We start from the raw sequence: 24,383 nt of genomic DNA on the forward strand, positions 1-24,383 counted from the left end.
ATCCAATTGAACCTAGTTCTAGGAAAGTGAACATTCAGCACATTTGTGGCAAACCTGTCATTTTAATATTTTGCCAATTGTGTGAAACTGTCATCACACATTGTCAAGACATTGTACTATAGACCTATTAGGAGAACCATGTATTATGGCGGAGGCATACACCAGTCGCCGTAGCGACATTTCTAGTTTTATTATGCTCTTGTCATATTAATTATATGGATTCAGAGGAGTTTATAGCTAGCTCATAAGTGATTAATCTATAAGACAAATATCTCATCTTTAGGGAGGTATTTCGGCACATACAGATGTATCAATTTTAGTACTCCTTTAATTGACCACACTCCCAACAGCCCACATATCTTGATGGAATCATAAAGTGCAATGTTATACATCAGTCTCATGTTAGAAAATACAGTGCACTCCCGTTATAATGAAATGCTCGGGACCGGCAGTTTTCTTGTTATAACTAAATTTCGTTGTAACCGAACAAATACAATATACAACGAAAACAAGGAACTGCGTATATATCATAATATTTTTGCTGAATACTCATCATAGTGTACAATGGAAACCTATGTGCAATGTGATGGGATAACTGTATTACAATAATAAACGCAAGTTCCCCTCAGAAATTGTGCGTGACACAAGGAGCGAACACAGAGTGTTGTGAAGCGTTCAACCATGCAGAGACGCTATAAATGCTTGTTCCGCTAAGTATTTTCGAAAGCAATTTCCATTTCGTTGTAACGGAGGACATTTCTTTTGTTTTTCTTTGTCTGTTGTTCTCGGAAAAGACTTCGTTGTAACAGAAATTTCTCTATAACCGTGTTCGTTATAAGTGAATTTTGTACCATAGACTTTAATGGTGATAGTTTTGGGACCAGAAGATTTACTTCGTTATAACGGAATTTCGTTACAACCGGGTTCGTTGTAACGGGAGTGCACTGTATGTTTGATATGGAAGGTAAATCATCAATATAAATAGAACTCATAGGGATGATTGTTAGTGTATTCATAATTTACAAATATTAGGGCACGGTAATAGTAGACATACCAGTACATGTATTTAACATAGTAGACATACATGTATTTATACAATGAATAAATGTTTTGAAGCAGGATTAGCTGGAAGCAATCAAACATACACTCTGGTATACTGAGGATAATTGAGTTGTATTTGAAGGTTCTGTCTCATAGTACATCTAGACAGTAATTGTTCATGTATAGATTCTAAAGTGGTTATAACTCAAAAGTTTACACCAAGGTACAATTTCATTGTTGAATTGTGAACTTTACAAATGCTTTGTAATGTGAATTAATCATGTTACGATTAATGACATTGTGATTAACAATGGAAAGAGAGAAATAAAGATCAAACACAATTTGCCACCATCATCTCAACTATACAACTCTTGTGTCTCTCCTCATCATTTTTATCAGTTGTATCCATGGCATCGGTCTGAAACACCTGCAAGTCCACGGGTGTAACACAAACATTAATCAATCAACCAATAAAGATTTGGATAAATAAACTGTGTGATTACCCCAAGTACACAATCATATCCCCAACTGAAGCGCTGTTTTATTTTCATGTATGATTATGTTTCTTTGTTGAAAACTTTTAAAAAAAAATCGATAGCATCATGATAGCAAACGTAGTTTCTATAAATAACAAGTGAAAATGTTCACTTCTGATGGAGTGAATTTTAGAAAAGAGTGAATTCAGAGTGAAATTGGAGTTATCCCCCAAGTCACTCTACAATTGTCAATCAAATTTCACTCTAAATTCACTCTTTCTTTAAAATTAAATCCTCCAGGAGTGCATATTTCTTGCTTGTTATTTTTTTTTTGAAAGTGCATGTTCCATGAAACAATCGTGCACAACCAATAGAAACACACACACACACACATAATATGCAACAACAACAAAAAAAAACGTATCATTCTGTGCATTCAACAAACAGTGGAAAAAAAATCACAACACAACTTCAAGGTTTGGCAAGAAATCTTGCATTATTCAAAAAGCAGCGTGATCAAAGAACAGTTTGTACTTGTATAACATGTCAAAAGGAAATTTATATGAAAAGTAATCCAAAAAGAAAAATAAAGCTACATTATGTAATGTAACAATCATATCAAACAAAATCTGCTAAGGACACAAAACAAACTCGTGGTCAAGAAAACTTCCATAACACAAACTGTGCTTGGTATTCTTTCATGTACACGTCTTATCAAAAGTGCTCAACTAAATGCTATTACCTTGAATGCAATGTTCTCTGACATGATCTCTTTTGAATGAAGATTTCATAAGTCATTGAGAACAAAGTGCGCAATATTAACAAGAACTTTGTGCACAATTTACAGGAAAGTAAAAATAGAAATAGACATGAATGTACAAGGAGCATATCCATAAATTCCATAAAGGGGAGGCGCCATTCTAAATTAACCCCATTCCCCTTTAGTTGTCATATTTCTTTAAAAAAACACAAATAAAATAAAGAGGGTTGGTGCGCCCCTCTGTATTCGTTACTGATGTAGTTTGACAGTGTGTTTCTCTGTGACTTTGATTGACAGTATCGCAGTTGACCTCGCCTAAATAAAACTCACATTTACATATTATTGGCATTGACTGCATTGTCTATAATGTTTATACAACTTGTAAGCGGAGTAAACTTTGTACTCCTTGTATTCTTTTTGGTGACCACATAAAGTGCAAGGTTGCACAAGTTGAAGGTGCTCTGATATCATCACAGTATTTCATTATAGAACATCTCTGGACTGTGTGGTAATTTGCTCAACTGAAATAAAATATAAAAAAGAAAACCATAGGGTTAATGCTTGGTCAGTTACAAACACAAAGGGTGTCTTGCACAAATAGCTACAGACCATCGCAGACACCATGTGGAAGTTATTGGCTGTCCAACGTTTTTATGAAACTTTGGTTAACACGGCATCACTTTGAGAAACACACACAAAAAAAAGAATTATCACTGAAGTGATTAATACCCCTCCCCCTACTGTTGCTTTATAGTATGTGATGTCATGAGGGTAACGACGATAATACCAAGTTTGTGCACTTGTCGAATTGGAAACGGAATGATTTCAGTTTACTGTACAATTACAGAGATGACAATGAGTATAAATCTTACAGCAAATAGAAACATGCTTCCCCCCAGCATCAATACACTTAAAGACCATCATACACACCAAATTTGACCTTCACAGCTTGAATGATTTATTTTGATAAAAAATGAGTAGTTACCATGTCAACACATCGTGTCTTGCAAAACTACACTTCTTTACCATGACACATACTAAATTTGACTTAAATTGCTTGAAGGATGGAAAAGTTATTCGATCTGCAAGGTTTTGGTGAAATTGCTGTTACCATGGCAACAGTTTGTGTGACAAACACTAAAATTATGTCTTCCACATCTATACCTCAAGGCTATAATGCCTACAAAAGTTGGTTTCAATTGCTTGAAAACTGGAAGTTAACTCCACAGAATAAAAAAACACAACATGCGGTTACCATGGCAACACATTGTCCGATACAAATACAAAGAACATTTTGCAAAACTACACTTAAAGAGCAGCATACACAACAAATTTCACTTTCATAGATAAAACGGTTCAATCTGATACAAAAATGAGTAGTTACTGTGGCAACACATTTTCCTTATATTAACACATTGGTGTCTTGCATAACTACACCTCCCGATCATCATACATACTAAATTTTACCTTAACTGCTTGAATGATGTGGAAGTTATTATAACCATAAGGTTTTGGTAAAATTATGGTTACCATGGCAATGTGTTTGTCCTACAAACACAAAAAAATTGTGTTCCATATCTATACCTCAAGGCCATAATGCCTACCAAATTTGCTTTTCAATTGCTTTAAAAATGGAAGTTGTTCACTCCAAAAGATTTTGAAGAAAACATGCGGTTACCATGGCAACGCTTTGTCAAGTACAAACACAACTAGTGTCTTGCATAACTGCACCTATAGATCACCATTGATGCCAATTTTGAAATTGATTGCTCAAATACTTTGGAAGTTATTCAATCCACAATGTTTTGGTGAAATTATGCTTACCATGGCAACGCATTGTCCGCCAAACACAAATAACATGTCTTGCACAACTATACCTCCATATCATCATTTACCCTCAGTTTAATTTCAATTGCTTCAAAACTGTAGGAGGAGTTCGCGACACAAGATTTTTCAACAGACCGCCCGACCGCCAGCCCGACCATCAGACCAACATCACGCTGATTCCTATATACCCCCTTTCACACTATGTGTGGCGGGGTATGATAAGTCTTGCCCACCTACACCTCAATTTCATCACATACACCAATTTTTATGTCAATTGCCTAAAAACTGTGAGAGTTTGCATCATCTGCCCGACCAAAATCACATTGATACCTATCACATACTCATTCACACATGTTTGGCAGGTGTATACAGTATTAATCTGCTAGAGGAAGAAACTGAGTACACCCATGTGTATTTTGCAATCCCAGCAACATGTTAATTTCTTTCATGCTTGAATGACTGTATAGTGGACTCCCATTATATTGAAGTCCTTGGGATCGGCAGTTTGATTTCGTTATATTGAAATTTCGTTATAACTGAACAAATAAACAATAAAAACACATACTGTATTGCTGAAATTTTCGCGTACAGATAATTTTTGCGAATTGTTAATTGAAGGACATTTCCACATGTTGTAAATTTTGCAGTTGCAAGGATGTAACTGAACTTAATTATTCGTGCATTGATATTTTTGTGTGTTGCTGTTTTTGCGGTTAAAAGGTGAATCACAAAATTCATGAAAATAAAACCATATCGAAAATTCCAGCTCTTACAGTAAAGTGGATAACGTTACGGCCCAATTTTTTATTTCGTTAGAACTGGAACTTTGTTATAACCGTGTTCATTCTAGCGGGAGTGCACTGTACCATCATATGACATAATAATCGTGACATCCATAGGGTATATATATATATATATATATATATATACAATTCCGAGTCATTTCATCCATATGCAAGAAGTATGCTAGACACATAGTTATAGACAAAGTTATCATGAAAACATGAAAACTTTTTCATGGTTTCACTCTGGACCCTGTTTTCTGTGATATATGCCCATTTTTGTATCATGTTCGTAATCATGTATGCTTTGTTCGTGACCTCATGGAAGAGGTATCCCGCCAGAGTGTGAACTAGCAGTGCAAGTGAACTGGAGAAGAAAGATGCCCCACCATTCCATTCAAGGTCATCCTTGGCCTGGTATATGTGTATCTTATACATAGATGATAATATGTGTGCAATAAACTGAAGTTACTGCAAGAACAGCCTCCCAAAGCATACAACATGATTACGAACATGTTACAGTAAATGTGCATGTATCACAGAAAACAGGGTCCAGAGTGAAACCATGAGAAAGTTTTCATGATTTCATGATAACTTTGTCTATAGCTATGTGTCAAGCATACTTCTTGCATATGAATGAAAGGACTCGGAAGAAAGCCCATAGGATGGATAATCAGGTATCCAGACAGAAACGGCTGGTATGCTGGCGGATGAGGTCATCCTTGGCCTGGTATGTGTACTGGCTGCTAAGGAATGGTGGGGCATCTTTCTTCTCCAGTTCACTTGCACTGTAGTTAACACTCCGGCGGGATACCTCTTCCATCAGGTCACGAACATAGGCTGCCATAGGAAAAAAAAAAATATATATTATTAAAAGGTTTAAAAATACAACTCAACAAGCATGGTTCTATTAAAAAAAAACAAAGATATGCACACACATATACCAGGTTTAACAACAAAGCATTTCCTACTTTTGATCTTTGATATTTGAAAACTATGTATCAGATAACAGTGACATTGATATGTGCAATAGCTGATTAATATACAATTTTGTTAGAGGTGATTTAGAAATGATAGCATAAATCAGTTCCATGAAATTCAAGATCTATTTTGATGAAAGGTTTCAGATTTCCTACTTTTGATCCTTAATAGTTGAAAACTATGTATCAGATAACACTGACATTGATATGTGCAATAGCTCATTAATATACAATTTTGTTAGAGGTGCTTTAGAAATGATAGCATAAATCAATTCCATTAAATTCAAGATTTATTTTGACGATAGGTTTTAGATTTGGCTATGTTTTCAACCCTCTGTACAAAATTTCAATTTTGCACGAGGGTTCAATTGAAATTAGTGTATGGGAGTATGCGGTTATCATCCTGAAAATGGTCATGAACAATGGCCAGGAATGGAATTGTCTATTGCTTATTCATGAGAAATTCAACTTTCACAGCTAGTCTTTATTCATCCTGAAATGTAGTGTATGCAAGTACATGAAAATATGTGCTGGTTTTGATCATCTGTGAATGCATGTTATTCTTTTTCATGAATTCAGACTAGCAGTACCCAGGGCAATCCATCATGAATTATTAATAAAACATTCATGTGCCTTGGAGCAAGAGTCCGGAAGCCTAGTCAGCAGAGCTCTGAAAAGGTGGTATTCATGTCTATTGTTCATGGTCATTGAAAGCACACACTCACATACACATGGGTCTCATTTGTAAAGTTCAATTACATACAGAGGGTTCAAATAGACCACAGTCTGGAAATTAACTTTAAAAGTAATCACTGATTTAACGAAACTTATTCATGATCTCATATTCAAAATGCCTCCATCTTGTACACTATAAGCTATTACTCATATCAACAACAACAACAAATTTATCTGACGTATAACTTTTGATCCGAACTATCAAGGATTATTTCTTTTTTTCTTTTTTTTTTTTTAAATCACTTGATATGGTTGGGGTTGGGCTGGTGGGGGACATGGTTCGATTATTTCAGAATAGCAGAAGAAACAATAACATGAAAGTGAGAAGTAAGGGAAGGTGATAAGCAACACCTGATCTGACAGAAGTTGACAAGATAGATAAGAAACATTACATATTTCTCTTTTTTTTTAAGGGGGGGGGGGCGTGACTCAGAACCCCAAACAACAATGCCCGTATACATATTAAAACACTTATAGACAGACAGCAGGCCATTGAATGCCAAAGAACCTTTTACTTTGAAGAAATCTGTTGAATTTGTAATGCAACAAATGAACAAAAAGATACATCACATCATGTTAGAGTTTTCAATTAATCTATACTCAATTTCTGTCTTTATCCATGCACATTACTATTTGTGGTCTATGATCATTTGCTTGTCCTGTACACAGAGTAATGACAAAATTATATTTACTTACAAAATGAAACCTTTCCCTTGCAAACCTTCACTGATGCTTTGTCGGGCTTGTACTTTGGCTTAACCACTCTATAACGCCTTTTCCCACTCTTGGTCTTAGCTTGTGTACGGTCGCTGTTGGCATTATAATGCAGTGCAGCTAGTTGGAGTCTGAAATAGAATTGTAAACCAATAGAACAATCTTAAAAGTCTAGGTTTTGAACAAAACCTTATATAGTATTCAATTCAACGTAGCAGAAATTAAAATTAATGACAAGTGTGTTATTACATGAAAAGTTTGTCAAAATCATAGTTGAAAGTTACTTAACTATTTAAATATTCACTTTTATGTGAAATACATGCAGACTGTAATTCCTCTAACCTACTTATGAGACGTCATGATAAATAAAATCTCATTTATTCACAACTACTCTTAAGATGGACATGCAAGGGAAGTTTACCCAAAGAGCAATGATAACTCAAGCAATGCAAAATTATGTAAGTTTCAGCCAAAATGGACTATCCTGTTAATAAGCATTATACTGTTTTGAAAAGGCCGTCATTATCTCCAATGGATCCTCCAATAGGTAACTGTTTCAGTGTATGTATGTATGTGACCATCAAAATATCATACCAGTTCGGTCCTATTGCATGAAAGGTTTAAGTCAAATCCAAGTCAGAAAAATCAAACCTAGGTTTGTTATATGGTGCGTAACAGCCTATCAGAATTGAGCACTGAGACTTTGGTTTTGTTGTCTGACTTTGGTTTGATTTCAACTTTTATTTAACAGGGGCCAGAAGAGCCTTCAATTGGGAGAGTATGTACATGCTCTCTCCTATGATATCACTCAAACATGTGACCTTAACCTTTCATAAAAGCATGCAGAATATCTATTTGTAGCATTCGCCTAAAAACAAACAAACAAACAAACAAACATTTTTGGGGGAAAATTTAAAACTTTTGTAATTTTCCTGTAAAAGGGCTATTTGGTAATGATCAACTGTGACATCACTTCCATTCTGGAGAGTTGCTAGTTTGAGACACAGTTGGGTGCCTGCAGTAGGATTTTGATGGATACAAACCAAACTTTCAATCATAACTCTAGACTGGGATGCCAGATATTGTTCATTTTCCCCTTATCTTTCTTGTATTTTTCTGCATTCAAAGACATTCAAAAAATCAGTGAGAAAACTTCCCTTTCAATTACACAATGCACTTGACACAAGACTTATTGAGGTAAAGAAGTGTATACAAAAAATGTAAAACTATAGCTAGGTACCTGCTGGTCATGCCATGGTATCCATACACCATGAGCTTAGGGGCAAAGTGGTTTATGATTCCATGGAAAGACTCGAGCGATGCTGTTTGCTTCTCACTGGACAACCTTTTCACATCATTGACCAGCATTTTTGATGTCAAAAGGTCACACAGCTTCTCGCATGCCTTTGTGCCTATAGATTGCATATTGAATAATGCAGAATGGAAAAGACTTGTCAATGATCATAAGTTTCTTGTCATCTACGTGTTGGGGAGCAGAGATTGATAGGCACATTTTCTAGAATAGTGGTGATCATTACAGACGCACATTTATCATAAGTGGGTCTGCTACTACGGAGACTAGCACCCCAAAGCCCCTAAAATTGTGCACACATCTCTGCATAGTTGGCACATGGTATGCATTGGAGATTTATGTATATGCCAGTTTGCGGTGTCACATTGCGCATGAAAAGAAGAAGGAAATTCTTATTTACAAGCATTTCGGTTTTTAAGTTCACTGAGATAAGCATGAATGTGATGTAATTGTTATGTACTCATGTGGTCCCATATATGAATGATGCTTGCCAGTACATCCACCTGCTAGCAACAGTTGGGACTCATATTTGGCAATATCAATAGAAAGAGATAGTTAATACATGCAATGCAAAGTAATTAAATGGATGCTTTCCCAAAGTGTTCACTGAAATATCATTCTGGTTATCTGTTTTTTGCAAAGTTCATTATTTGTTTGAATAGGATTTATGAACCTCATAAATTGTTATGTGTTTGCATTTATTTTATGCAAGAATGTCACTATGAAAATGAATGAAGGCTCCTAACCCAGTGAGGGAGGAAAAGAAAATCATTCTTAACAAGGAAAAGTAGAAATTACGCGGTGCGTAATATATGTCCCCGCCGGAAGTAGCATTTTGTAACAAAATGTGCAATATAGGTAAAAAAATCAAGGTCAAAGGTCAAAGAAGTCAAAGGTCAAAATTCTGTGTAGAAGTTTTGAAGCCTTCACCTAGTGCCATCACATAAAGCAAATGGAATCGAAATTGGGTTAGAAATGGCGAAGGAGTAGCATTTTGTAGCAAAATGCACAATATAGGTCAAAATTCAAGGTCAAAGGTCAAAGAAGTCAAAGGTCAAAATTCTGTGTAGAAGTTTTGAAGCCTTCACCTAGTGCCATCACATAAAGCAAACGGAATCGAAATCGGGTTAGAAATGGCGAAGGAGTAGCATTTTGTAGCAAAATGCACAATATAGGTCAAAGGTCAAGGTCAAAGGTCACAACTGGATTTCTGTGTAGAAGTTTCAAATCTCCCATGTAGTGCTATCATATAAAGCAAACATAATCAAAATTGGCTCATAAATGACAGAGAAGTAGCAAATTGAACATTTTGATCACACACGGACGCACACACGGACGGACGCACGGACGCACGCACGGACACATACACGTACGGAGCCCGTTTCATAGTCCGCTGCTGGAACTCGTTCGGTGGGGACAATAATACCCCCATGAGCTACATGTAACGGCAAACTGGCTTAATCACACTACCTACATGAAGATAGTATTATTTTGAAGAAAAAAAATGACACTCTGTTGGAGAAAAAGGTTGAAACCACATACAATGGTGGATGGGGTGGGGGGGGGGGATCACCTTTATACCTCCCTCCCACTTCTGTCCTTCATTATGATTACTATAATTCAAACAATTTACTTCAGTTCCCCCTTTTTTTTTGTAGATACATTCTTGATTATCAGTCAGCACATGTACAAGATTTTGCAGATTACCTATCTTTCTTTCTTTTCTTTTTTGTTCATGACATTTCGGCACCATTCCCTTTTTTTTTTTTTTTTGGTGTAAATCCTACACATTTAATGCCAACTAATAAACCTATAACTGCATCCCAATATGTGTACATTGTACAAGAGTGTTAATTTTCCTGTCAGATTGCATGTCAGCAATTTTCTATGTAAAAACTAACTTGCATGAAATAAAAATAAACCCCAAAGGAGGGGATATTATGCAAAAGAGTAAGTACCAGGTTTTAGCCATTTCTTCTTTGTGTCACGATTTTCCAAGTCTTCATGGAGGCAGTTGGGGAAGATCTCTGAGTGACCTTGGTGGATGCCTTGGATATGGTTGGTTAGAGATTTCCATTTGGCAGCCTTCAACTCCTTCTCCTCATCCTGGCATGAAGCAGCTACCCAGTAGATGTGGTTGCTTATACTTTGCTCCCATTTCAGTAGCTCCCGACATTCTTTCTGTGTGGCCAAAGCATGGACCTTCTTCCGCACACCTGAAAAGTGTTACAAAAAATTTAAAATGTCTATCAATATATCAAACGCATAAACAAGACTCAAGTCAGATTCTCGAGAAGACATCATCAGCCATGCATAGTGAACCAGCATACTGTCAACAAATACACTGTTACGTGCTAACCTGCTAGTAAACTGGCTGCCTGTTCACAATAGAATTGCAAGGTCTTTCTACAATAGCTACCACAGCCTTTCTTTTTCTGATGTCACCATGAGATTTCTCACAGAACAAGTGCTTGTTATATATATTATGCATGTCTGTGAGCTGTAATTGTATGAGAACAGGTCGTCACTTGATGATGACAAACAGATAATGTCATCTAAGTAATCTTAGTTAGGAAGTTGGATTAAAGCATGGTAGCATATAAGACAAAAATGAATTAAAAAATAATATTGAAAATATAATTCAAATTTACGTTCAAAAGTCATAGTATGTGATATTTATGCTTATTGGTTAATTCACATGATCTCAACATGCAACTAGATTTCAGGGGACTTATATTTCTTGCCCATAGGATTTTGTGTTTCAGCATGTAACAAAGTTCCACTATGATTTCAATGTTAGTAAAACAATGTTTTCTTTATCAAACCTTACAAAGACAACGTTCTCGTTACTTAACCTTAATGTGTTTGGATATCTGCAATACAAATTATGTCTTCTAAATCAGGTCATGGCGCTGTAATATTATTACCAATTACTTGGCAGAAATGTATGCAAGTCTTCTTTTTTTAGATAAGCATTCCATTGAAGTTTGCAGATATGTAATGGCAAATGCATGATCACAATTTAAAAAGTAAGTGAATGAACTATTACTTTTGGCGACATGCCACACATCATACATGTGGATGATTTCTGGACTCTTCTCTCTGACATGCTTTGCCAGCTGTCGGTGCCTGTCAGTGACGAGCTTGGCTACCGCTAACCCCTTCTCACTGAGGTTTCTGATGACTCTCTTATAGCCCTCCAATTCCATGTGAAACGAACCTTTCACCTCATTGCTCTGTAAGATACAACAGTAAAATAAGGAAATTGCATGGTGATTGAAATACTCCATATTCCTAATGTGGGCACTTCCTTGTATATGGGAAACTCGATATAACAAGATGGTCGGGACCGAGTCGTTTCCCTTGTAATAGCTGGTATCTCGTCATATCAGTAGACATAAAAAAAAAAAAAAAAAAACATAAAAAAGTATAACATAAAGACATTAATTTGCCCATGTGGGACTACCCATCTTTCATTTAATACTGATAACTTGGTAATGTGTGTGAGGGAATTGCTTTACAACCTTAATGGGTAAGAAGATATTTTTCTTATTAATTTTAGATGTTTAAATTTGTAAATGTATATAGGCTGCGATTGTGTCAAGATCATCTGTTGATTATTGGTATTTGAATTATGGGTATGTGTTTATGCTATGGGTGTGTATTGTGTGTGGAAAACTTGAATATGGTCTGCACAATGACAATGCTGTGGGTGTATGTGACACATTCTGCATGTACATTATGACTGCGTGTGTGTGGAGATGGGGAATTCCCTACGTAGAAACCCAATCACATCATCAAATTGCCTCACACTTGCTAAATGTCATTAATGTGTTATGTACACATACGGCCGTCCCACCACATTTCCGGAATGTATCAGTGCGCACATTCACTTACAATATGTGGAGCTAGCTGTAGAGTGCACTGAAGAAAATATGTGCGTACAAGACAGTTTTTGGCGCATTCAGCTTTACCATCTCAGAACATGACAGCACAGGCGAAGTAAAGCTCTACCCAAAGACATTTTGCTTTACCTCGCTATAACAGGTTTGATTGGCTATATTTTTCTTCATTTGGAAATCACAAAATTTATCTCGTTATAGCAGATATTGCGTTATAGCCGATCTCAGTATAAGAGAAGCATTATACATAGACATGAGTGGAAGGAAACTTGGGACCGGGAAAATTTCCTCTTAAGAACCGATATCTCATTATAGCAGTGTTCGTTATACTGAGTTTCCCCTGTATTTGTTTGCTCTCCCCCATATACCATAGCAATCCTCTTTACAGTCCACAAATTGAATAAGATTTTGAGCAATAGTTCACCAAAATTCATATTCAAATATACTTTCTGTGACAGACAAGCTTATGCCATACAAAGCATTTTTTCAGAACTGCTATTTTCAAATACCTGCACCAACTGGAAATCGATGACTTTGTTGATAGTGAGCTCCATGGCAGAGTATGCCCCATACTTTGCTGAATGGCCAGGGCTATCAGCCCGGCCATCACCACCGATCGTTAGTGGAGTTCCCCTTTCCAGAAGCTGTGTGAGGAGCTCTGTTTGATGCAACTCCCATTGGTGTTGAAGAGATGGCTCCAACACATATTTCTGGTGCAGAAAGAAGGTCCTTTCAGTAATGGTGGCAACTCCCATGTGGCGAAGGATGCGGAGGGTCTTGGTAGAGCTACCACCTGCAAAGAGGATGCTTGCTGACAGAAGAACATTTCCCGCAGGAGCGGCACCAAAGAAGGGTTGACTCTCCCACGTACTCAAGGTCGCAGAGCATTCCAAGCACTCTCTGTTTACAGACAAGAGAGTTCCTACCTCCCTTTTTGTGACCTGAACAGCAGCAGAGCCACAAGCAGGGCACATCTGAAGAAGTTCTATCAGCTTGGACTCAAAGACCACATATTTTTTCTCTTCATGTGGCTTGCACTGGGGAGGCTCCCATACACCTCTTGGTCTCTGCCCTCTTGTCCTACACAAATGGAAAGTAGTAAATTCTTTTTTACTACACATCACATATCTTATGACTTTTTTTTTTTCATTTTTAGAAGTGTTGGTTTCAATGTAATGAAACAGTTAAATTCAACATACTCAACATTCACATGGTTGCCAGTAAGGAAACGTGAAAGGTTGTGACATATAATACAAATGTAATGAATACATAAAAAAGTTAATGTAAATGAAAATCTAAAGCATATGGTGTGAAAATAAGTTGCCAGGGCATGACTTAGAGGCTTTTGCTTGAAAACTGACTGATATTCCTGTAATCATCAGTACTTTGTAATTCAAAACAAAAATATATATACATATATATTGTTTTCATTCTTCTGGTTTATATGTATCACAATATGGAAGAACAAAAGAAGTGAAAATTGTTTCATTGTTTAACTAGAAATGTCGCTAAGGCAGTTGGCAAGCCTCGGCCATAATGCAAGGTTATCCTAATAAGGTCTATACTAATACGTTTTGACAATGTGTGATGACAGTTTTATATAATTTGTAAAATATCAAAATGGCAAATTTGTCGCGAATGAGTTGAATGTACACTTTCCTTGTAGATTTTATTGGATAAAGGGGTATATTGTCTGCATACGAGTGCACGTATTTGGGAGTTTGACAATTTTTACTTGACTTTTTACCCTTTTTAAAGTTTATGCATGGAATTACTTTCAGGGTATGGGGAAAGAACATGTAATTTCAGTCTTAAATAATAGCATTTTAACATGACCTTTGATCACTGGCCATTGCCCCTATGATCATAGAATTCCCTGCAGAATCAGGTGAGTTAGAACATGCAACAAAGTTTCACAATGAAATTGTATCATTCACCTTTGACATATGGAGGAAGAAGTGAAATACAGTATTTTCACTTGACCTTTGACCTTCTGGCAAGAAATTACAGACGGACAGACAACCTACAAACGTAATGTCTCCGGAACCACTTCGTGACAGATGGTATAAAAATGCACACTTGCCACAGGTGGATGTGCATCACAAAGACTATCACAACAACAACGCTTTCCCCCAAAAGTACTAAATAAATCATGACGCTAAATATACAGTAGGCCTAAATAGCACAGGGTCACAAGGCATGCAAACACGACATTGGGGTCTATTCATGCCATATACCACTTCTCGCTATCGCCAATAATGTAAAAATATCCTGCGCACGCTAAACAGCTCTGTTACAGGTGCACTGTGGGATTCCTCGGTCCCTTGTTCGCTTCCACTTGTCTCATGCGAGTCGTAGTTCCCATACGATTCAATGGAGTTCTTTGTCTGCTTTTCTGTTGTTAACAGAAGCCCTTTTTTTCTTGCCTGAAATTCAGCTTAAAAGAGTTGAATTGTCTTAGCTTTACTGACTTGCAGTCACTAGAATCATCATGGTTCACTACTTCAAGGCGTCAATGTGCTGGTCACACGATGGAAAATGAAGAAATCTTCAACAAAAAGTACCTCTTTATAAAGACAGAGCGTGTTGTAAGTACATGTGTAGCCAAAACCGGAGCAGGTTTGTCCCATGAGCTATCCCATAATGCATCTAAAACGCTGCTCTCAGCACGGCACCTACGTATTGGCAATACCCTCAACTACATAATAATGTAAAATGAAGAATGCTCGCGTGCATTTTAATTACACGAATTTCGCGAGTGCCAAGATTTGTGAAATGAAAGTGTGGAGAAATTTCTTGTCTACACTATATGCAATGAACGCCAATGACAATTCATGAAAATTTCAAGCCAAAAGAAATTCGTCGGCTCAAATTTTCAAAAGTTGTGTGCTGCAAATATATCATGTTTTACAGTATACAGAAACAGGACCGATGTGCACAAAATAATAGGGCATTGGGGTGTTAGTATCCATGGAGCTGACTAACATGTAATGAACATGTGGCTTTAAGAAATGGACAATATTTATTGCATGCCATTGCATCACTCTGGTAGACACATTGCTGCATCTCAGCAAAACAAAGAAAAACTAACCGTTTATGTCTTCGTGGCTTCTCAGGTGAGTTCTGATCATCAGAGGGAGAGGATGAAGGTTGATAATCCGGAGAAGAAGGCCGGTTATTGCTTGAATCATCACTGTCTTCTTCCTTCTCTACTTCTTTGTCTGACTCTCCTTCCTTCTGCTGCTCCTCCACAACATCTGCCACATCATACATTGTTCCCCTGGAGATAAGGCGAGGTGGGATGGCAACTTGGCATCCAATTTCACGTGTTTGTGCAGAAAATTGGGTCTCTGAAAGAAACATTACATTATGATAATAAAACTTAAATTGATGTAAAGCTCATACTGATTCTGGTAATGACTTGAAACCATTCGTTGTTCGCCTCTAGTTGTGTGAAAAATAATAGGGGAACAGTCTTGAGAAACATTTTCTTTCTAATACCATTGTTATACAACTTACATGAAGATGTGCATTGATGTAATGATATCTCAAATTCTTTGAAATATGTAAATATGATGGTAGAATGAAAATTGATACTTTTAGAAATGTATATAATCAGAAGAGTTACTCAGAGTAAAAGCCAGATGTGCTCAAAAATTATATTCTATAATAGTGCACACATGAAATGAAATTAAAATTCTATATGATGCAAAAGGGCTTTGAAACATAAAATTTTACTCTTACTCTTTACTCTAGTTGTAACTGCAACTTGGGTCCCAGTGGACTGAGTGGATTTCTGTTGCTGCATGAACACAGAAGATTCTTTGATTTGTGTCACCTGTTACAATGAAATTAATAATGAATGTTTACTATATATACGGAATATGAATGCTTAAATATAAAAGTTTGTGCTGCCAAAACAAGTAGCTTATAACTGACATGTCAAAAATGGAAATGACAAGTATGCACTAGGTCATGAGGTTACAAAGGATACATGTACACAATTAATCGGAAATCTGGTAACATTACAAATTTGCTCGCAATTTATTAATTTACTCTTATTTTTTCTTGGGAGGTAGAGGCAGGGAAGTGAATTTGACCTACTTTCGAAACACACAGTATTAGACACATGTACGCATCATTTTACCCTAACTGGGCCGGGGGGTCCTCTGAGGCGCCCCCCCCCCCCCCCCCCCGACATTCCATGCGATATATCGTTAACAACGAAAAGCTATTGCCATGACGTTTCATGACTTTTTTCTTTCGAATCTCCCACATTTTTTTTAACAACAATTTTGCGATGCCCGGGCTCGAAGTTCCAAAGTTTCGCATATATATGTACGTGCATGCCAAACCAAAAATTGCTTGCAAAAAATGAATTTGTGTACAATTTCAATGCAAACTGTGCTTACAGGCAAATTTCATAAAGGCATGATTATTTTGGGGTTTAATTGATCAAAATCAATAAGTAACATATTTTCTTGATCGGAACTATAATGTACCGGACAAGTTTCATCTGAAAATAAAATAAAAAACATAAAGTCGAAAAAACAACGAAATATAAAAGAAATTTAAAAAACATTAAAATACTGAAGAAATTCTTCATGATAGCACAATTTTTTTCTCTATATTTGCTCAGGACACATGAAAGAATATTCACACAAAAATTGAACCCATTTTCAGTTTTATTTTAATGATTTATATCAAATTGTTTGATTTAATGCATCATTATGCATAATTCAGCATAATGTAGTATAAACAATAATTTTTTTTAAATTCAACTCTGTGGTACTTCAGATCACGTCATAGGCAATGTGTGTGCCAATTTTCGTCGCGATCGCGCTGTCGACACCCGAGATCTGGAGCCCGCGGCTCTATGATCAACCGAAAAAGGCCCGGCCTAGTTAGGGTTAAACGTTCTTGTATGAAAATTTATGGTATAATTTTAATCAGATTGTGCAAGTTTGCACCTAAATAAGTGAAGGAGTTTTGTTCATAAAAGAAAAACACAATAACTTAAAAAAGTGTTGTCATGTGCCTGATGAGGAACTGGATGAGAAGAAGGATAAGAGTTAAGTCAAGTAGTACCATACCTGTTCAGGGATTGTAATAGCAGAATGGGCTGGCCAATAGCTGCATCCGGGCTCATTGTCATACATGAAAGCCTCCTTCACAGGTGAGGAAGAAACTGCTGCCAGTAGATTGTCCGCAGGATCAGGGTCCTGGCGAGGTCCCTGGGGCTGGGGAGGTTCCTGAAGGAGATCCTGAGGCTGGAGAGTTTCCTGAGGGGGATCTTGGCCAGCAAGAAGCTCATCCAGCATCTGTAATGTGAAGCAAGAAAAGTTCATTATTGTGCCTTTGATTTCATTAGCCCTTTCACGTAATACGTACGCCACATCCAGCATGGGTGCATTATCTATGACCAAAAGAGGGCGTCCTATGGCCTCATACTTGGCCAGGAGCTGTAGAAAAATGTTAGCCAATCACAGAGATCCTCACTGGGACTCTCAAAAATAATTTCGCCGCAAAGAAATCTATTTTAGAATGTCTTTTATTAGCTAAAACACCTACCAGGGATTCGATCCTGCTGAGAAACTAATCAATTCATGTTTAGAGGATACTGCAGATGAGTATGAGAGAGGCCAAGTTATTGAAGAGCAATCACTGCACTGCGTTCCAGTCAATTTGGTTCTGCTCTCATTGCACGTAAGTACGACCTCTGGGTAATGTAAAATGAATGACAGTGACCTTTCAAAATCTGATTTTGAGGATTATTCCACGGACCTCAGAGAAACTTTATGTCTGAAGAAGACGATGGAGATGACTTCGAAATCGTTGCATGCATGGGGCCCGGGTGAAATACAGCCATACCGGTACATGTTTGAGCCGCTCGCAGAAGAGCCGGGAACAGAAGAAGCTGACATACCCGCAGGATAAAATCCCGCATCAGCTGACGACATTGATTCAGGAACAAGATTGGGAAATAAAGACTGGTGTTTGTGCACTGGTGGCTGTACACCAATGCCTACAATTGAAGAATCTAAATGTTGCATGGAATTGCGGCAAATCGTGACAAGAATGGATGAATATCCAGAAGAACTTGGCTGCAACACTACTCATCCAGGATTTTAGACGGTTTGTTTGCATGAATATAATGGGTCCTGGAAATGGCCTACAACCAATACATGCAACAGTATGGGGAGGAAATTCTACAAGATGGAACAGAAAATGAAAAATCAAGGCACATATGGCATACGGACAGCTTGCTCGATGGTGTTGAGAATATTTGGGTCATTAAGTACGGGTTCCACTTCCTTCGTGTGCAATGAACCTCATCAGAAGTACATTACAGTAATATGGCATCAAGACTTATCCCATTCTATATTGAATTCCGAAATGTCCATAGATTTCATACATAGGCCACCAGGTTCCCGTATGGAACGGGTTATAAGGATGCACGACTTCAAGATTGTTGTGATGGAATGGTCAAACTTCAACATGATATTAATTGCATCTCTCTGTCTATAGTTCTTTTTGGAAGGGTTAATAAGGGGATGGTTTGCCACTTTGGGCATACTAGTTGTGACATTATTTATCTTATAGGATGACTTTTAATTTTTGCATTGGTACAACATGCACTGTTGCAGGTTATAGGCGCCTCTCACTTTTTTTTTTTAAGCTACACTGTATTAGAATACAAGCTGTGAGACTGATGTCAATGCACCTTGTGTATTTTGTTTACTTTAGAAACTCTCTCGGTTTCCCATCCGTTTCTCTCTTTTTTCTCTCTTTTGCTTTCGTATCATTCTATCTCTTTTATTCTCAGAGTACAATGATACTTTGGAGTGTTTTGTTCATGTTTTTCAGTGATTAAATCTTGTTTGCAACAATTTAGAGGTGAGTTTTTTGTTCGGGGCAAGTGTTTGTTGATTTTTTTAATTGAACGCGATGTAGATTATCTGCATGTACATGTGTGCGAGAACATCATACTTTGTATAGTACCCAATCGTTTGTTTACGTGTAAGCATTTTTACTGTAAAGTGTCTTCATTGTTCGTCTTCAAAGCATTGGGTTTTCACCCTTGTTTTCCTCATCATATTTTTTTACATCTATTCCTTTTTTTCGATGCAAAGATGTTCTGTGTATTAACGTGATAGTTGAAAAAGAAGGTATATTTCCCTTTTGTCTTTCAAAATAAGTAAAAAACAGTCACCTAAGTATGTATTGAAGAAATTTAGAACTCCATGAAATCCAGAGTTCGAAATGAGAAAGAAATTAGCGTCACCATTTCTTTGCTCATTTTTGAACTGATTATTTAGGACTATACTTAAATTCTGATGTACTGTGTTCACCATAGTGTTAAATCAATAAAAAAGAGCCTAGTGAGCAGGTGTTTCATTCTACCCTTTTCATTTCCTCCCTATCCTTTTTGTTTCCTTTCTGTCACTTTCTTCTTTGAACCTGGATGGAAATGAAAAATCCCATCTTGCCATATGTAAGACAGAACACATACCATCATGAAATATTATGACATTAAATAGAAAAAATATGCAAGTGATAAAAATTCTTGTTTGTGAAAATAAAAATATTGTAATAAATCAAACATGATTTCTTATGAAGCAGTTCTTTCAAATGTCCAACAGCTTCAATAATGAAGCAAATCAAATCTGAAAAAGTATCGTGGCAACAAGTGATATTGATAGGGAATTCTGACAAAAAAACTGTCACACCATTTCATGTTTGAATTTGTCTTTTTTTATTGGATTAGGTTATAAAATCATAAATGCCACCGATAACATCACAATCGATCTCAATTTGAACAGGAGCAATAGGGTAGGTACGACCACCTCCCTGGTACGACTATTCTAAACAGCTGATTACTTATGCATTATATCCATGGGCATCTGCAGGGTAACTGCAAGAAGGCGCATAAAATTCCACTTGAGTAAAGAAAATACATAAGCCCCTACTTATAAAATTTACTTCTTTATTCAAAATATTTTTTTTTTTTCTTGGATGGAAAAAAACCCAAAATATTTCATGTTGCACTTCTGAAATATATAATGAATATATAAAGTATTTTCATCATGATTTTATGAATTAGAATTATTATAAAAATATGAATAAAGGACAGGCTGAACTATGAATGACCAAAAGGTAAGTAACCGTTCGGACCTAACGTTAGACACTGTTGTGTTAACTAACAGTTAGGCCATCTTTCTTTGAACTATTACTGTCAATATCGACTTAATTAGGCCTACGTACATGTAGGTACCCCAAACCAATACTATACTATAGTATAGGCCCTAGTACATATCTATGCTCTTATTTTATTGGGGGGAAAAAAGAGCTTATCCTTCGCTTCATGTACTAACAACTCTGTTTCACCGTCATATGCATTATCTCTCACTGCAACTAGTTCTAGCGACTAGAAGTAGGCCTGGTAAAATAGTGTTTTGACAAACATTTCATTCATATGATATCATACGCCTAGAGAAGTAGAGTATACTTTATGACTGCAGTCACAACTCACATCACAGTCACATAACAGCACTCACAGTCACAGTTACACAGACAGAATAACCAGCTACCGTGACATTCTTATTCAAGGACATAGGGTTAGGGTTTATAGCCAGGGTTGTATTTATGGTTAAACTGGCCGTATTCGAGGGACATTTAGGGAGTCCTTCCGAGAATAAAAAGGTGAAGATCAAAGCAGAAAACGGGAGAAAGATGCTTGTATCATTATTACCAATCTTGCGAAAACGCCGTTATAGTGAGGCCTCATTCACAATACACGAGTATTCTCCTGTGCTGTGGAAGCCCCGCCGCCGTGCTTTGTAATACCTAGAATCTACCGATGAACACACCACACGGTGCGTGGGGATGATCATGAATCCACGAGTATTTCAAAACAAGCGAACTGCCGTAGTATTTAGTACGGACACGCAATGGTGGGGCCTATTTCAGAGTATGCCAATGAAAACAAAAAGAAAGACCCCACGTTTTACTAATTTCTAATTTCGTAATGAAATGCCGAACGGACTAACAGTGAAATCGAAATATCGGTCTCCTCTTGTTCTGCGTGTGCGTCTTCACTGTGCAGTCTGTGTGCAAAGTCTATGGAGGTTGAAAGCAGCCACCGGCTAGGGAGTAGGCCTAGGGGATAATAACGCCATGGCGGCGCCGGAGTTACGAATGGAGTGGTGGACTACTGTACTGTATAATTTCACGATAATGCCGAACGTAACGTGTTACTGTTATCAGGTACCTACATGTTATTGTTAGGCCTAGCCTTGACCGAACAGAAAGATCGGTCTGTATCTAGTCGTCGGGGAAATGTTCCGCGGAGACTAGACCTAGGCCTATAGCCGGATAGCCCGACCAGTATAGTACCAGTAGACGCCGTGCACTGTCGCGACTTACAATCATGCAAACAGCACGGCGCCGGCGACAGGGAGGTGCAATCAAATACCGTCGTAGCACTAGTACTCACAGTAGTAACGTTTAGACATTACGGACACGGTAGGCCTATACCTACTATATATACTCACTTTCATTTTCCTCCTCTTCTCTGCGCCTGGCCTTGCTGGCTTGTTGTTGCCACTTCTCGGCCTCTTCAACGATTCGCCATTATTCTGCAGTGTTATCACAGGCAGGGCATCTGCTTTGAGCCTTCGGAGGCGTTCGATCTGAAATTGCTGGTGCAGCCCCTCTTCGAATGAATCGTCCGTGAAATGTGCACTGCACACTAGACTTGAGCGGCTGGGCCCGTTCCAGTCGACCCGTGTGAGCTTAACTCTTGCGGTCCAGATTCGTCTGAGTTTTTCATCGCTTGGGAAGGTGTGCAGGCTAACCCCATCCTTTGTAGTCTTGCTACACCCTGCGACGATGCATCGCCTCGGCATGATTGCGTTCGCAGGGTGCAGCAAAGATCTTTAGATTAGATATTTTTGAAATCAAACGGTGTTAAGTTTACAACAACGCGGGGTAGTACACCGCCGGGCCGGGTGGGTATAGGCCGTGTGCGCCTGCATACTAACGTTTATACTAGTAGTATGTGGTACGGGTGCGTGCCTCGCACATCGCTACGGCAACAGCGTCGTCTGCTAGGAAAAGCTTCGTTCTTGAGATGACGTATAGGGTCACGTGACTCACATTTGTCGAAATTTCATTTTTTTAAGGGGCGGAGCTTAGGAACTTGGAAATACATAAAATCAAGGCGGAAAAATTGGATTTTCTCTCTTACAGGAGCTTTCTACGAACAACTGGTGGAAGTTTATTAAAGAAAAAACACATTTTAGCCTTCTCAGAGCTCAAATTTTTGGATTTCACGGCCCCTTTAACCCCAGCGTAATAGAGGCAAATCGATATGAATGAAAATATGCCATTGATGCGTAATCGCCGAATGCACCGTTAGGGATGTGTGTATACTGTGAGGAAAACGCTGTTATTCCCCCCCCCCCCCCCCAAAAAAAAATAAATAAATAAATAAAATAAAATAAAATAAAAATACAATACAATACAATACAATACATGTAGTACATAATGAGAACAGCAATGTTGATATTGTCTTTGGATACAGGCAATGTTTTGATAATTTTTTTTCAAAAATTGTTAACGTTGAACATTGGAATGTGAACAAAATTCTGGGAAATATAAAACAACGAAATTGAGGCTTTTTACACAAAATGAATATTAAAGTAAGGAAGATTTTATTGAAGAATATGTGTAATAAACAATGAACAGTGATGATAGAAGACTAGCAGGATGCACACGTAAATGACAATGTGTAGACGCTAGCTAGGCTATATAGACAATTGCACAGTGTATGGCGTAGTTACCGTATCACAGAATGTCAACAGACGAATTCAGAATTTAGGACATAGGTTTTGGCTCTTGTAGATCTTTTTGGTAGAAAAGATTGGATTTTGGAAGAAACTTAAGTCATTTTAATGTTTTCACAGGTATAAAATGAGACTATGTGGTTTTACTGTCAAGTCTAAAATCAACCGGCAACGGCGAAACCTGTGTGCTAATTATAGCTCAGTCAGAAAACATAGAATTGTACATGTGGGACTGAGGTAAGATCGAGTGTATTCACGTACGAGAAATGGCATTAAGAAATGTGTAATTTCACTGCTTACCTTTTATACTGAAGAGAAATAAGTTGGTGAATAGCCAGAATTTGCTTTGGAAGTGTAATGTCCAAAGATGAGAGTGTAATTTTTGTTGTATCCAGGTTAATTCCCCGGCGAACAATGGTCGCTGCAGTGTACTTCCCAATTGAATTTGCCGCTGTGCGTGACGTAAAAACTTTTAGCCAATCAGCGTTCAGAGGCGTATTGTCTGCACTTTAGGACTCCGGGTCAAGGGGTATAAAAGGGGGCCCGGGAAGCTTGAAATTTTACCCTGGCTGAGAATTTCGTTGATGATCTTGACCCTGTACATCCTTGATGTCTTGTTGATGCTACATTTGTGATCTGATAAAGTCTGAGGCTATAAAGTTAGAGCAATCGTAAGTCTAAAATTCTCTAAGTCCCTAAATTGTTGTTAGTATTGTTAGAACTTATAAACTGAGATATGAGGATATAAACAAATACTTAGAAAATATTTGTGATGGTCTTCTTAGTTAGGGAAATTGGAAACAATTTTATTAAGAAGATGGATAGCGAATTTAGGGTTTCTTTCCCATTGACTTAGGCGAAAATAAGCTCTGCTTCTCAATAGAGTAGGGACAAGTATGGAGTATCAATTGTTTGAGAATATTTTCTTACATGCTCACAGTCTCTTAGGCAAATTTATTAAGAGAGGATGTTATTTTTCTTTGCTAAACAGAGAGATGGCGATGATG

At 37.5% G+C, this 24,383-nt stretch overlaps 2 protein-coding genes and 1 pseudogene across 2 annotated transcripts in view; 2 read left to right on the top strand and 1 right to left on the bottom strand.

The window, feature by feature from the left end:
• The window catches only part of LOC140239564 (uncharacterized), a 59,905-nt gene that overhangs the window by 13,798 nt on the left and 21,724 nt on the right, over positions 1–24,383 (top strand). The gene's annotated exons all lie outside the window — the stretch shown is intronic.
• On the bottom strand, positions 5,560–22,437 carry LOC140240168 (uncharacterized). The gene is made up of 9 exons (XM_072319971.1): positions 22,084–22,437; positions 17,771–17,850; positions 15,621–15,809; positions 13,039–13,609; positions 11,677–11,863; positions 10,586–10,843; positions 8,556–8,727; positions 7,298–7,446; positions 5,560–5,726 (listed from the first exon to the last, which is right to left on the bottom strand). Exons 1-9 carry the CDS (start codon positions 22,435–22,437, stop codon positions 5,560–5,562), a joined length of 2,127 nt encoding a protein of 708 aa, XP_072176072.1.
• Positions 18,263–18,884, top strand: LOC140239496 (uncharacterized; annotated as a pseudogene).

Source organism: Diadema setosum, chromosome 16 (genome assembly GCF_964275005.1).
Source record: "Diadema setosum chromosome 16, eeDiaSeto1, whole genome shotgun sequence".
In the NCBI taxonomy this organism is placed as follows: domain Eukaryota; kingdom Metazoa; phylum Echinodermata; class Echinoidea; order Diadematoida; family Diadematidae; genus Diadema; species Diadema setosum.